The 15,624-nt window shown below is 40.1% G+C and overlaps 1 protein-coding gene across 2 annotated transcripts in view; it reads right to left on the minus strand.

Annotated features, from left to right (window-relative positions):
* The window catches only part of TSPAN15 (tetraspanin 15), a 47,904-nt gene that overhangs the window by 20,860 nt on the left and 11,420 nt on the right, over positions 1 to 15,624 (minus strand). For both annotated transcript variants that reach the window (XM_089510467.1, XM_089510466.1), the window contains exons 2-4: positions 10,408 to 10,593; positions 6,713 to 6,787; positions 372 to 467 (exon numbers count right to left, since the gene is read on the minus strand). In XM_089510467.1, coding sequence (XP_089366593.1) covers positions 372 to 467; positions 6,713 to 6,787; positions 10,408 to 10,593 — 357 coding nt within the window. The remainder of the gene's footprint in view (positions 1 to 371; positions 468 to 6,712; positions 6,788 to 10,407; positions 10,594 to 15,624) is intronic.

Below are 15,624 nucleotides of genomic sequence, written 5' to 3' on the forward strand. Positions count from 1 at the left end.
TCAAGGCTGGTTTTATGGGCCTTGTTCCCCCCTCCCCAGCCACTTCCAGCTCTTTGTTTTTCTTTTAGCCTTTCAGATAGTCTTTGAGGATCCCAGAGCCTGAAACTTGGTCCAGAACCATCCTGCTTGCTTGTCCCCTGCTCTAAATTAATCAGCAATATTTCATTCCACTTAAGGTACAAATACCCCACAAACAATACAGCAAAAACTAACGAATCAACTAAACAAGTGATGAAATTATGCCCATAAATAGTCCCCAAGATCTACATTGGGGATTGATTTCTTCATTGCTGGGAAGCACACCAAATTATAAGTATAGGGATCAGTGAACAGATACTACTGTGCTATTAATTTGACACCCTAAAACAAACCTTCTCTTGAACAAAATCCATTATGTTCTTGAAGTCCAAATCATCATAATAGTTCTTGATTCCTCTTCGGATGTTGTTATTTAAAAAGTCAATCGTCTAAGAGGGAAAAAAGAGAAAGAAGATCAAGCATACACAATAGGAAAAAAAATAGATTATATTATCTATATTAAAAATGTGCATGTTCAAGTCTGTCTGTCATAGCTACAAGACTATGACACTAATAACCTCAAAATTTAGTATTGATATTAAAAAGGCCCTAGGGATTTGCATCCAAGAATTATCTTATTTTTAAAACTGATTAACTGATTTTAATTTATTAGAATCTCTCTACAGTTTGTAGTATCACACTGAGTCACTAGGTGGCAGACACAAGGATCCTTGGGTATAAGAGGGCTCCTCAAAAGTGGGAGTTACTTTAAGAGCAAGAAGGCTTGAAGTTTGGTCTACATACAAGTAGCTGGTTTGGAGAATCAGCTACCCAGAACTTTCCATTTGGCCTTTCTCATACAGGTCTCCCTGTTTTGCATCAACATAACTGGTGAAGCATGCCTGTTCCTGTTTGTCTGTATGATATGTAGGTAAAAGAGAGGAATGAGGACAGAATTCCCAGCTTTCATTTTTAAAAAGAGAGTATGCATCTGGCCTTTGTAGAAGCCAAGGTGGAAGTAAAATATAGTCACTATGTGGCTCAATGGTTTTTCAAAAAATGACCCTGCTACTGACTTTCAGTTTTTCTAATTGTAAGCAAAGTCACATAGAAATATAAGCAGTACAGTGACCAACCCACAGATCTCAGTATAATACGCCCATACAATATGTGAACCATACCAAATAGCATTGCTTTTAGAGAATTAAGTGACAGTCTTCAACTGTAACTATTGGAACAGCTCAAGCGTTTGCCTGCATTGGGAGCAGAATGTATGTGATACATTGGGAGTGAGGAAAATGAGGTGGTGGTAAAGGTTGTCCTTTGAAATCATCTCATCTTTCAGGCTGCAGTCCATCTGGCATCCACTTGTTCTAAAGTAAACCAAGCTGAATTCAGGGGTAATAACTTCTCAATAATTACATACAGGCCTGAATCTTGTTTTCGTTCTGTTTGGAATAGGCCCACTGAATCCATTGGATTTATCTGATGTGTAGAAATTGATTGAATGCCAACTATAGGAAGGTACTGTGAACTGACTTTAAAAAAAAAGTAGTAGCAGTAACTTTGTATTAAGCTTCTTGAAGTCAAAGAATGATGCAACAACATTTTGCATGAAGAACCAAGAAAGTCTACGTGGGCCATAGTGATGTTTCCCTTCTTCTATATCTACCCTGTCTTTACTCATTCCCTACACTTTGATATAGATGAACAGGGATGACTTCATTTTCTTATCCAGTCAGTCCATTCACAATTCTTTCTCTAGCATACAGCTTAACATAGCATCCTAAGTAATAATTCTATCCATATATGGCGGACCTATTCTACAATAAAGGCTATTTCTTTTGTGGATCTATCCTATTATCTTGAGAGAGTTTTATTCACTTTATTATTTGCAAGAAAGCAGTTGATTCAGGGCAGACAGAATTATGGAGACCCTATCAATGAGAGGTCTCCACTATCCCTGGTCAATAACTGTCCTGCTCAGTCTTCCAACCCTGTGTTGGTCTTAAGAAAAGCTTGGAAGTTGGTGTTTTGGATTACAATTCCCAGACTCTTCCAGTCAGCAGTGAAAAAAGTAACTTTTCCAAGCTCTGCACAAATGTTTTGTGACAAAATAGAATTGCGAAGCCAGTGTTGCCTTGTATTCCTGGCAACAACAACCCAGAATTTCTTATCAGTGAAGGGAAAGGGCTTACAGAAAGCTGGAAATGAGAACATGGGTGGAAATGTCATTTCCATCTCCACCCTGCATGGCTTCCTAGGATGAATATAGCATAAAGTCTCACTGTAACAAGAACTGAACATGTCACACATACATCATCATGAATACTCAGTTTGATAATTGGGCAGGCTCCCATAATTGTACCCACTCCCTGACAACTGGTGCTGACGCCGGTTAAAAATGTCTGTGAATGTTTAAAAATGGGACCGCCCAATTTACCAGGCCGGTCCAGTTGCTGACCTGAGGGCAGCCTTTTGCTCACACCGCGGAGGCCCAGAGGGCACCTTAAGCCGGTTCCCCTCTGTCATCCTGAGGCCTGGCTGTGACCAGGCAATTCGGGTCATCAACCAACATAGGTTGGTGGATGACAGATCCAGACCTTATGCTTTCAGGCCAATCCTCTACACTTACTTGCTTATTTGCCTGTTGTATTTAATAAAGTTGTGGCCTTTTTCTGCCAGTTGATTGTCTGGTGTGTTTTTTCTGCCTTCCTTTCCCTCCACAGCAAACACTGCTACTGAAAACCAGTTGCATTCAGGAGAGATGGTACTAACAGCTGCTTTCTAGTTTTCTCCTCCTCCCTTCTCAGAATCCAGTGTCTTAACCCTGCTGTCCTATAGCTATGTTCCTGATATTCAGCCTCACTGAACACAATGGAATTCACTTCTGAGTAAAGGTGCACAGGAGTCAAATGCAAATGCCCTTGATAATATTAAGCTACAACAGAAGTTGGGAACATGCTGGCTGTGAACTGTATGTAGCCCCTATTTCTGCACCCCTCCTATCTGTAGGATAAGGCCCTGTCCCGTTAAAAAAACAATTCTCCTCAACTGCTCAGAACACCACCGAGAGTGATATTGTGCACTAAAAAAGCCTTTATCACACACAGTTTATATACTCCTTTTCTTCCCCTCTATTGGAAGAAGAAGAAGAGACAAGGAAAATCCTGCAATGCCAGAAGGTAAAGCAGGCAAAATGAAGAGTCTGTTCATTCACTCACTTTTTTCCTTCCCTCAGCTGCCTGCCTGCCTGCCTAGGAAATGGAAGAAAAACCACAACTGCCAGCACTCTGTTCTGCTATAAAGAGCTGGCTTCTTCCTGACTGCCTGGCTCTGCTGACCTTCAAAGACAGGCTGTGTGGGAGAAGTAGAGCTGACTATGGAAGATGCCTTTCTTGTCATATTCAAGTAAGTGTAAATGGAACTGCTGCCTAAATTAACCTATTAAATCTACCTACTGAAAGATTGCAGCCTTAAATATGTACCAATACTTCTTTTACTAGCTTAATATTATGGCCATTTGTTGTTGTTAACTGGCCTCAGGGCGACCCTGAGGATGAGACTCCTCCAAGACCACCTGTCCTCCAGAGCTCTGCTTAGGTCCTGTACATTCAGACCCATGACCTCCCTGATTGAATGTATCCATCTGGTGTGCAGGCTTCCTCTCTTTCTATTGCCTTCTATCTTCCCTAGCATTATCTTTTCTAGCGGATCCTGCCTTCTCATGATGTGGCCAAAGTATGACTGCCTTAGTTTAGTCATCTTGGCTGCCAGGGAGAGTTCAGGCTTAATCTGTTCAGGGACTCATTTCTTTGTCTTTTTGGCTGTCCACAATATCCCCAGCCATCTTTTCCAGCACCACATCTCAAATGAGTTTATTTTCCTGTCAGCTTTGTTCCCTGTCCAGCTCTTACATCTGTACATGGTGATGGGGGATATAATATATTGGACAGTTCTACTTTTAGTTCTCAATTGTATATCCTTACACTCTAGAATCTTGTCTAGTTCTTCCATATCTGCCTTTCCCATTCCTACTCTTCTTCAGATTTCTTAACTGAAGTCTCCATTCTGATCAATGTTTGATCCAAGGTAAGGGAAATCTAACCATTTGAATTTCCTCATTATCTAGGTTGAATTTATGTATGTAGATCCTCTGTGGTCATTATTTTTGTTTTCTCTGTGTTCAGCAGTAAGCCTGCCTTTGCACTTTCTTCCTTGATCTTTCCTTAGTAATTGTTCCAAGTCTGTGGTGTTTTCCGCTGGTATTATGGTATCGTCTGATTCTGAATATCTTAAATTGTTGATGTTCCTTCCGTCTATCTTCACTCCTCCTTCTGAGTCAACTCCTGCTCTCCATATATTTTCTACATACAAATTAAAAAGGTAGGGTGATAATATTCAGCCTTGCCTGCTCCCCTTGCCAGCGGAGAACCATTCTCTTTCTCCATGTTCTGTTCAAGTATTCTCTTGTCCTACCTACAGATTTCTCATCAGGACTATCAAATGTAATGGCATTCCCATGTATTTAAGAGCATTCCATAGATTTTCATGATCTATGCAGTCAAAGATTTGCTATAGTCTATGAAGCACATGCTGATTTTCTTCTGAAATTCCTTAGTTCGCTCATGTTTGCAATGTTGTCCTTAATCCCTCTTCTTAATGGCCTTATCAGTATATTAAGTGATCTTTGTACTGGCAGACTTATAGGCTATCCTGAAGAGGCCTCTCTTGCCTGGCTGCTTGGAAATATAAACTGGAGACCATGTGATTGGCACAGAAAAAACCACTGGCTCAATCCCCAGAAGAAATAAACAAAAATTATCTCAAGTTGCACGATGCCCCACACACAATTCTCAGTAAGTAGAGGAGGTTGAAAATTTGTAGAAAAGCTTATTTTTTAAAAAAAAATTGAGAAGAATAAAAATATTACCAATAATAACACACTGTACCATAGTATCTTGAATATACCTGATCTTGTCTGAATTCTGAAGCTAAGCAGGACCAGGTGTGATTAATACTGGAATGGGAGCTTACCAGGGAACTGTTTTTGTTATTTGCCATCAAGTTGACTTAGGCTGCTGCCACATTGCAGAATTAATGCAGTTTGACACCACGTTAACTGTCATGACTCCATCCTATGGAATCCTGGGGTTTGTAGTTTGCTGTGGCACCAGAGCTCTCTGACAAAGAATGCTAAATATCTCACAGAACTACATATCTCAGAATTTCATAGCATTGAGCTATGGTAGTGTCTAATTGCAATGACTTTGCAGTGTAGATGCAGCCCTAGACTAACGGAGACCTTATGAATGAAAGACTTACATTAACCCCAATTAATAAATAACCTGCTCAGGTCTTGCAAACTCAGGGCTGTGGCTTCCTTCTTAGCAAAGAATCTGTCTAAAACCCTAGCATGCTACTGCCATTCAAATTTGACAATACAGTACTGTGTTAGAGGGACAGTTTAACACAATGTTTCTTTCTTATGTCCTACAACATGTGCTGTGTTACAGCTCAATTCTGACCTTTAAATCCTGACTACATTTTCAGTGACCCAAAAATGCACTCATGTTATTACCTTTGACCAATTATACAATATTGGCACAAGAGGTTTAACAATATTTCAGTGACAGAAGCCACATATACAGACACTTATGAAAGTTGACAAGATTTCCAAAGTAAATTCTTCATGAAGAATGAGAAGGTATGAAATAAAAGGAAGTTATTTCTATGGTACAGAAAAGAGTTCGATTTTGTTAAGACAGGGATGGATATCCTGCAAATCTGTGGGCCATATGAGGCCCTTTGGAGGATCCCTTGGAAACTCCAAGGTCTCAGCACCATCCCAAATATGCAAAAAAATATGGATATCTCAAATATGAGGAAAAATGAAACATCTTCACAGTGCTGTACAATGCTGTTTTGGAGTGTGCCCCACCCTGGAACAGCCAACCCTTCCCTTCGAGAACTGCCCAAAATGTTCCTGGAAAAGATGCCATCTTCCCAAATTGATGGCTGCAAGCCCTTCACAGAACCCATAAAATGGGATGGGATGGATTCAGAGTGTGCCCAACCCCATCATAAAAAATACATACAGAAAGGATGTCATAGGACAGGAGAAATGCCACAGAATGTGACATCTTTGTTACTTAATTCAACTCTATAAGAATCTCATATTTCATGTTAAAAGATATACTGTTTCAAACATTTATAAATACAAAAATATGTTGAAAAGCCAAGATAAAATCCCTGTGGTTTAGAACATGATTTTGGTGGCCCTGAATAGGTGTGTGAAACAGTAAACAATCATCATCTCCACCACCTCCATCGTCATTAGCCTTTATTGTGGTTAACAGACCATAAGGCAAATGTAAAAATAGTATGTAATGCAAAATAAGTCACATATAATAAGATAAATTATTTTAAATTTCTCAGTTTTCATAATTTGCAAAGCTTTCAAGATTCAGCTGTTCTTGGTACAGAATCCAACATGCTGGAATACAAACAAGTGATGTTCACATAGTCTTGGGTTGGCTCCAGCCCTTCTGACAAGCCTGATCTTCAGTTACATTACCATAAGTATCTGATAATGATTTTGAAACAATAAGATACTGTTTCCATTTTTTCATATTAAACAGAGGGAGGAAGGCAGCTAAGTTAGATATTAGTTTTTAAACTTTAGTTTTCTTACCTGATTTCTGAAAATCAAGGCCATAATTCCACCAGTTAGCTCAATAAGCAAACAAAATCCCAAGATGTACATGAACTGCAAAACAATTTCAAAAGTCATACATAAACTTGAAAAATCCAAAATCCAGTGTACTCATAAATTAACTTCCAAATAATTGGAGCAATTTTCAGAAGAGCTATAGCTGAGACACACCATCTGAGTACACACTTCATATTTATTGGAGTATGCAGTGCCTAGGCAGCCCCTTCATGTCTTGAGGTGATTTTGCTTCTAATCTACTCAGCAAAGGAAAAGTACAGGCACAGAAAAGAAAAGGAAGAGTACAGGCCTGGATGCAGCACCACAGCAAAGCTTCATGGCCCTCTTTATCCATATCCTCTTTCCCTCTAGAAAATTATGGCACCTTGATTCTACTTTAACTGCCATGGCTGCCACCTTGGGAATCTTGGGCTGTCTAGTTTGCTGAGCCACTAGAACTCTCTAAGAATTCTAAATACAGTGGGCCCTTGGTATCCACTGAGGTTTGGGTCCAGGCCCCCCCATGGATAATAAAATCCATGGGTGTTCAAATTCCACTATACAGTGGTACCCCGGGATACGAATTCACCGCGTTACGAAATTTCCGGGGTACGAAAAAGTTATATTTAAAAAACCTGTTCCGGGTTACGAAGGATTTTTCGGCTTACGAAGATTTTTTCGGCGCGTTTCGGCGTGAAATTCAAAAGCGCCGCTAGCCGCTAGCGGCTTTCCAGCGGCTTTTCGGGTTGCGAAATGTATCGGGTTACGAACGGCGCCGCGGAACGAATTAAATTCGTAACCCGAGGGAGCACTGTATACAGTGGGGTAGTAAAATTGTGTCTCTTATATTAAATGGTAAAATTGATGTTTGCCTTTAGAAATATATATATTTTAAAAATATTTTCAAGTGGTGGATGCTTGAATCCGTGGAGTAAGAATCCATGGATACAGAAGGCCAACTGTACCTTTCCCTAAATTACAGATCCCAGGATTACATACAATGTTGCCATGACCGTTAAAGTGCTGTAAACGTGTTGTATCTGTACAGTGTGAACTGGGCCCCAGGTTTTAGAACCTCAAGATGTAGCACCAGCTGATGAAATAGTTCAGTGGCAATAGTGGCAACAGAAGGGAAGTGGAGACATGTTGCTGTTACTTTTAGACAGCCACAGCCAGCACTATATAACTGCACTATTACTGAGTAGTGGGTTGACTAGGGCAATTTATTACTTAGCCAGAAGGCACCTCCATGTTGTCAGCTGAGGCAACCTTTGCTTCTGGCACTATCCACTGTTTTAACAGCAAAAGGCTCATCTGCTATATGCTGCAATGCCATAGCATCTAGCAGTTTTGCTTACCACATCACCTCGCTGGGAAGATAACAAAAGAAAAAGAAACAAGTGAGTATGATTCCCCTGTCCCCAGACTTTTTCTTGTATCTTCTCTTTTATCTGTTCATCTTTAATGTATTTGGCCAGTGCTGCTAATTTTGGTGATTTGTGTGGCATTAAAATAACCATAACTATTCAATACATGCAGTAAACTTTTTTCCCGATTATGCCAGTTTTCTATTTCTCTCCCTCTTTCTCTCTCTGTCTCCCTGTCTCAGGGGAGAGAGGGAGGAGGAAGAAAACCCCAAATGAATAAGATCTATTATACCAGGAAATATACAACCAGGTATATACAGTATTTGTATGCTAGTAGAGCATACAAGCTAACCACTTTTCTTTTAAGGAAGGGAATGTCATAGAAACCGAAATTCTTTTATGTAAGCTTAACTATATAAAATCCACAGGCTGCAGAAGCTCATCAAAAAGTTATGACTACTTAACATAAAAAATCGTATCTTGTCAATTTTCTAACTGTAGTTTATTCCACATTCATTACTGTGACAGGTTTGACTGAAACATTGTTACTCATCTGAGGAGAAAGTATTATGCAGTATTTGAACTATCGCAGTTGTAAAAATCCCATCTTCCTGAAATACATACTAGAACCATTAGTATTCATTTTATGTTTTCTTATTCAAGTACAACTTGTCTTCCTTTCATTCATTTGTTTCATTATCCTTGCAAGAGTGTTCATTTCTCATTCCAGATACTTCTTTGAATATAAACTGCATATTGACTGCTTGACTGTTAACAGAAAAAAATCTGATTGTTGGTTCCACCTTATGTGAAATCAAAGCATTACCTTAGATTAGTTTTCCTCTTCCAATCTAGCACCTTTCAGATGTTTTAGACCTGTTACAGACTGCCAAAATAAAGCTGCTTCGGGTCTCTTTGGAGGTATGCTATTTAAATGATGCATGGGTCCTAAGAGTCCGGAGGTCGTGCCAAAGCCACACTCCATTCCTAAGCACTGGAGTGCAGCTTTGGTGCAGCTTCCGGATTCCTAGGATGCATGCATCATTTAAATAGCATACTGAATAAAGTACTTCAAGTGGTGTCAAACTGCATTATTTCTACTGTGCAGATGCACCTTACTTCTAGTGGGTGATATCTGCCGACGTTGCAATTTGCGAAAGTATGGTTCCTCCCTCCCATGTAGTGCTCTCACATCCCAAAAACCAGAGAGCTCTCAAGTGGAGGAGAGGGGATGTAATATTTCATCATGCTGGCACTGCAGAAGCCACCAAGTTTGGGAAGAATGCTGTAGAGCAAAGACTCTTTCTTAGCAAGGAATTACTGTATACACTTGACTATAAATCGACCTCATGTGTAAGTCAAGGGTAGGTTCTGGGGCCAAAACTATGGATTTTGTATACCCTTGCCTTTTACCATGGGACAGTGCCCTTTTTTAAAAAGAAGAGGGTAATATTCTAGAACATGGCCACATAGCCCGAAAAACCCACAAAAAACTAGAAGTGGGTAAGTGGATCCAGTTTTTTGGGGTCAATTTTTTGACTAAAATTTCTAGACTTATACATGAGTAAATACAGTACATGTTTTTATTATGGGTTATTGTAAGTGCTGCCATGTAGATAAAAAAGATTCCAACAAAGAAGCTGTGAAACAATCCTACCTGTCCTTGCTTGGCTAACATGAAGCCAATTAATCAACATACATTTGTGCATGGAAATATCATGCAGACCCTAGCTTTTAATATCAAGCTATGCAACTAAATTATGTTAAATATAACATTTGAAATGTCTTATTTCATATCCATTTTCCTTAAATAAATCTTTTATTTAACCAAGTGGTGTGTTGTTTTTTTAAATTTGTACCTGACTATTCTCTAAAACCATGATACAAATTGCTCTAAGCTAAGCAAAGGCAACATTGGGCCTGAACTTTGGAGGTATGCAGTTTAAATGATGCATGCGTCCTAAAAGGCCAGAAGCCACGCCAAAGCAACGTCCCACTCCTAAGGACTAGAATGCAGCTTTGGCACAGCTTCTGGCCTCTTAAGATGCAGGTGTCATTTAAACAGCATACCTCTAAAGTGACCCGAAGCAACTTTATTTTGGCCTGTCTTTTCAGGCCCATTATTAGATGTGGTGAACTGACAACCCCATACTCACTGGGTTAAATAATTAGTTTCTCTCTGATATTTATCACAGAAGGAAATTACTGACTGAGCTGTCTCAAAATTGTTTACAGAATAAGAAACATAACACTCTTATAAGCATGACGTTACAAGCAGTTGTACAAGTCTACTTATATAAAAGTACTTACAGCTTGAAGGAGGGATAAGTTGTCCCTTAAGGATGCCAGCACACCCACAAAGGAGACCAGGAACATAACAATGCCCAGGAGTATTAGAATAATTGCTGGGGCTAAAAAGGCACTTTCAAGGGTTTTGTACTTCTGTCTTTCAACTTCGGCATAAATACCAACAGCGAGAACAAATGCTCCTAACAACTGTAACAGAAAAAAAAAGAGAGACTGTTGTGTGCTGGTCTTATTATAATCACACACACACACACAACTGTATTTGAACCTCAAGTTACTAAAAAGAGAAACATATTGCTGTACATTTCACAGAGCAGCTACAGAATTCTAATAGGTAGCATTGACAAAAAAAATGGAAACAACTTCTTGACCTGTTTTATTGCTGAATAATAATAATAATAATAATAGCACAAAAAGTGAGATTCTGTGGAATCTACTGAAGGACTGGCAGGTATTTGGACTACAGTGGGCCCCTGGTACCCACTGGGGTTTGGTTCCAGGATCCCCCATGGATACCAAAATCTATGGGTGTTCAAGTCCCATTAAATACAATGGCATAGTAAAATGCCATCTCTTATATAAAATGGCAAAAATCAAGGTTTGATTTTTGGAATTTTTGTTTTTTGGAATATTTTCAATATGAATGAATGCTTGAATCCATGGAGAAAAAAAAATCTGTGGATATAGAGGATTGACTGTATTTGACACACCAGTCTCTCAGTTTCTGCCAAGAAGGACATAGAAGGGGATGAGCTTCAGTAGTACTTTTAGTAGGCAATTCCTTTCCACAAATCCCCATTTACAGGGGATCAAGTAAACTGAGTTACTCATAAGTAACAAGAGGGTTGGATGGGGAACTAGCTTTATATATTATTTTAAGTAATATTTTAAAATTACCAATTTGTAAATTGCTATTGACAGAGACATGCTGCTGAGCTAAATACATCCTGGAATTTCTTAGGATCTTAGGTAAACTAATAAAAAAATAAACATACACTTTGAAACTGTTGTATCCTAAGCAATGTGCATTCACTTTAGGGAAGGGGAAATAACATTCATTTTGCCACAAAACCAAATTCATTTACTATGAAAATACATAAATAATTTCAATCCTGATCAAACAAGCTTATAACTTATAATATTTTATTGTAAAAGGATGAAACTATCATTCTGTCACATAATTTAGAAGGTACAAGGAGACTGAAAGATACCCGAGAATATTTGGTTTGTTATACAACAGTGACATACAACAAATTTGCAAATCAGCCAAAGAGCAGTTGCAAGCATATTAGACCAGAAAGGATGCTGTAGAAATCAGAATCTCTAGAGTCTCTTTATCTTTAAAAATAAATAAATAAACACGATATGGCAAAGTTAAATATTTGAGATTACCCGGCCTTCCTCCACAATGCATTTACAGCCTTGAATTTTCAGATTATGAAGACTAACTTTATGGAAAGCAGATACAGATTGAATCTCCCTTATCCAAAATACTTGGGACAAGATGTATATTGGATTTCAGGTTGTTGTTGTTTTTTTTTTCATTTCAAAATGTTTACATCTGCATATCCATACATAATGAGATATCTTGGAGATGGGACCCAAGTCTGAACACAAATTTAGGTATCATATGTACCTTATATGCATAGCCTGAAGGTAATTTTTGCACACAATAGATTAAATAATTTTGTGCGGGAAGCAAAGTTAGTATACACTGAACCATCAGAAAGCAAAGGTGTCACTATATCAGCCACTCATGAAAAAAGGTTTGAATTTTGAAATGTTTCAGATTTTGGAATGCTAGATAAGAGAGGCTCAACCTGTATAATATGCCCTAAGAATATCTGTGGAAGCCAAATGGTTGAGGACAGAGTACATTACATATTACATTGCAAGCAATGTCAAATCCCAAGAGGAAAATACTTTGTAAGTTGTTTAGATCCTATAGCTAATTTTAATGTCAGGGATAAAATTATATGCTTGATCTTTAGTTCAGTTATGTCTGTCTGTGTTAATGTATCTAGACTTGCAATGAAAGCAGCATAATCCAGAACTGCCTATGAGAACAACTGAGTAATTGTTTTAATAAAAAATGTAGGCTCTGCAATTATATTTGGAAACACTGTATTTGTACATTGTATTTCTGTATTTCATATTCTATTTGTACATTGTTAATATCATATTTTGGATATTTTGAGATATCTTCTAAGAATTTTTTAATTTTTGTGATTTTATCTTTCACTGTTTATTATTTATTTTTCTTTTAGTTATAACTTATATCTGATTACCTAATAAGAAAACCGAAAAAGGAGGAAGAAGGTGTTTGACAGTGAAACACTAGCCTCTCCTTTTGCTATAGGTATTTAAACAGAAGCTTGGTGGCCATGTCTCAGGGAAGATGTCACTGCATCCAATACCACAAATCCAGCATCCAATGGGGTTTCTCTCACAGACTTCACTGAGGCCCTGTCTACCCAGGCCAATTAAACCAGCCACCCCTTGTCCTCTTGGATGCGAGTCCAAACTATGCAGGGCCTAAACCTCCAGTCTAGACAGACTAGACAATGTCTGGCCCGTTAAGCCCCAAACCCAAGGTATGCCCCTCTTGAAATGTATTTTTAAAACTCTGTGTGTTCTGGATCTTTCCTGAAGATCTGGACTTCTCCCTTGGCAGCTGTTTGAAACATGTTCCATTGTGCTACAACATGTGGCCACCACTGCTGTACATCACCCATGATGAGGAGCCCAGCCATGTGAGTAACGCTTGGTATCTTGTTCTGACCTCAGAGCAAGTGATGTGAAGCACTGAGCCAGCAGATGTGGCAGGCAGCAGAGTGGAACATGCATGCAAACAGGCACCTGGGAGTGGAAAAGAGGACCTGAGATAATACGTGTTAATTGGGCCAGCTCTGGGACCAGAATACTCTTGGCAGCCTCCAGAGTATCTTGACCAGTGCAGACAGCACCTCAGTCAGTGGCATCACTAGAGGATGCGAACAGCACCAGGTGATACCCCACAGGGGGTGTACACCCAGTCGCATGGTACGCAGGTGGGGCTGGCATAGCTGCTGTGTGTCATGACCCTTTCTCACTTACCCAACAACCAAGCGATAGCCCAAATGGAGCTGTAGCACTCCCCCCCCCCCCCAAGCAGTGAGTTCTGCTGGGGGGTAGCAGTGCCTTTTGTTTGGAGTCCAGCTGCTTGGAGGAACAGCCACGCTGAATCCCAAACAGCCACTAGGAGGCCACAACACCGGGAAGTGCCTTTCATTTGGGGTCCAACACAGCTGCTCCCCTGAGCAACTGCACCAGATCCCAAATGGCCATTCAGAGGCTGCAGCACCACCATTCCCCAGCAGCAGTCTTGTCAGGAGCAGTGGGCCGGCAAGAAAGGTATCAGGAGGAAGGAGGTCTGCTGGGCAGCCCACTGCCCCCTCCCCCAGCCTTCCTGTTGTCCCCTTCCTGCACCGGGTGACACCAACCACAGGGATGTCGCTGGCCTTTGTGGACTGTTTTTACAAGGTTGTGATCATTTCAGCCCACTGCAAATACAGCCATTAATGAGTACTTTGCTAAAAAATTTAAAAAAAAGAGGTGGTTCCTTGGGTGAGTAATGGAGAAAGGAAAGGTGAGCAGAAGAGGCTACTCCTTGCACTCTGTTTTGTTGTTGCCTCCTTGAGAGGCAACAGCAAAGGTGAGGAAAGAAATTAAAACAAACATGTATGAGAAGATGTCTTAGAAAATGTGCCTGTGAGTGTCTGGGTTGCAAGCTCTTCAAGAAGTTCAGTCTTTTCCACTAGAATGACTTGCCCCTTTTCATTACCTGGCTGTAGAGTCCAGGAGCCACACTAGAAGGACTTACAGGGGAAGTTATGTCAGGGAACATCTACAGTACAGCCAAGATCTAATAATTCTTTTCTTTTTTTCAACCTCCGCCCAGGTTTCCTAACATGATCTTAAGTAGCTCAAATATATGTAAGTACTTGTCAGACTACTCACTGCCTAGTTAATTAGTAACGGAATACAATAAAATGACAGGGTTGTCTAAAGAAAACTGAAAGTCCTCCAGTGTTTCCTCAGGAGAGAGAATGAAATATGACTTTCAGGAAAATAAGGGGACGTTCAAACAGCATTCCACCAAACATTTTTTGCCTATGTTTGCACTAGCAAACAAACAAGACCATCTTACCCAGCGAAGGCCATAGATCCAAAAAACTAAAAATAAATCAGCTACTGAAGGATATAGCGCAAGTCATCACACAGAAAAAAAAAGAGAAATAAAAAGCCTAACATATTTCACTATTTTAAAGGAATCTGCATTTTAGAGAAGCAAAATGTATGGAACCTATTGGCAGTGTTGCCAATTTCACGACTTTCACACGAAAACGGTGACTTTTCAGAGCTTTTCGTGTGATTTCCGTGCCCTCCTCTATTTCAGTGCATTTTCGGCGACTTTCAGCTCCAGCCTGAAAGCTGCCTGCAGCATGCAACCAACCCTTTGGATTGTAACAGTTTCAGCCAATCAGAAAGAGGGCTGAAGAAAAAACACACTCTCTCTCTCTCTCCAACGACTCCCTTTGAGAGCCAGAAGTTCAGAACGGAGCAAAGAGCAAACCAACCAACTCTGGAATCACACTAACAGTTTTTTCAGCCAATCAGAGAGAGAGGAGGACAGTGATTGATTGCCCCCCCCCCCTCAGGCATTCAGGCTCCGCTCCAGGCAAAGCGGCTGCTGGAGAGAGAGAGAGGCAGGCATTGGGCAAGCAACCAACCCAGGCACAAAGTGTTGCCCAGGAGGAGTGAGGGATTTGGCTGGCTCAATCCCAATTGCCTTGAATTTCCAAGTAAGCCATAAGTTTTAAGGCACACAATCACAAAGGCAATAGTTGATAATGGTATCATGGGTTGATGTTGGGACTACTGTGTGTGCCTGAGACTAGTGACATTTGAATTTCTGAATTCCTGAGCTTGGGCAGAGTGCCCCAAGCCTACCTCTCAGGGTTGTTGTTGTACTGTGAGGAGGACCATTTGGGTCGATGGGAGGAAAATCTAGTAGGGAAAAAGTAGAAGAATGGAGGAGAAAAAGAGGTGGAAAGGTGCTTCTGAGCATGGGCAGAGCACCTGGGTAGAATAATCAGGGATGTGTTTATCTCCATCTTCCCTCCCTTCCATGGGCTGCCCTACTAGTTAGTTGTGTGATGTGAATGTGATGTCCCTGAG

Source organism: Sceloporus occidentalis, unplaced genomic scaffold (genome assembly GCF_023333645.1).
Source record: "Sceloporus occidentalis isolate IW3139 unplaced genomic scaffold, rSceOcc1.0.p SCAF_2, whole genome shotgun sequence".
NCBI lineage: Eukaryota > Metazoa > Chordata > Lepidosauria > Squamata > Phrynosomatidae > Sceloporus > Sceloporus occidentalis.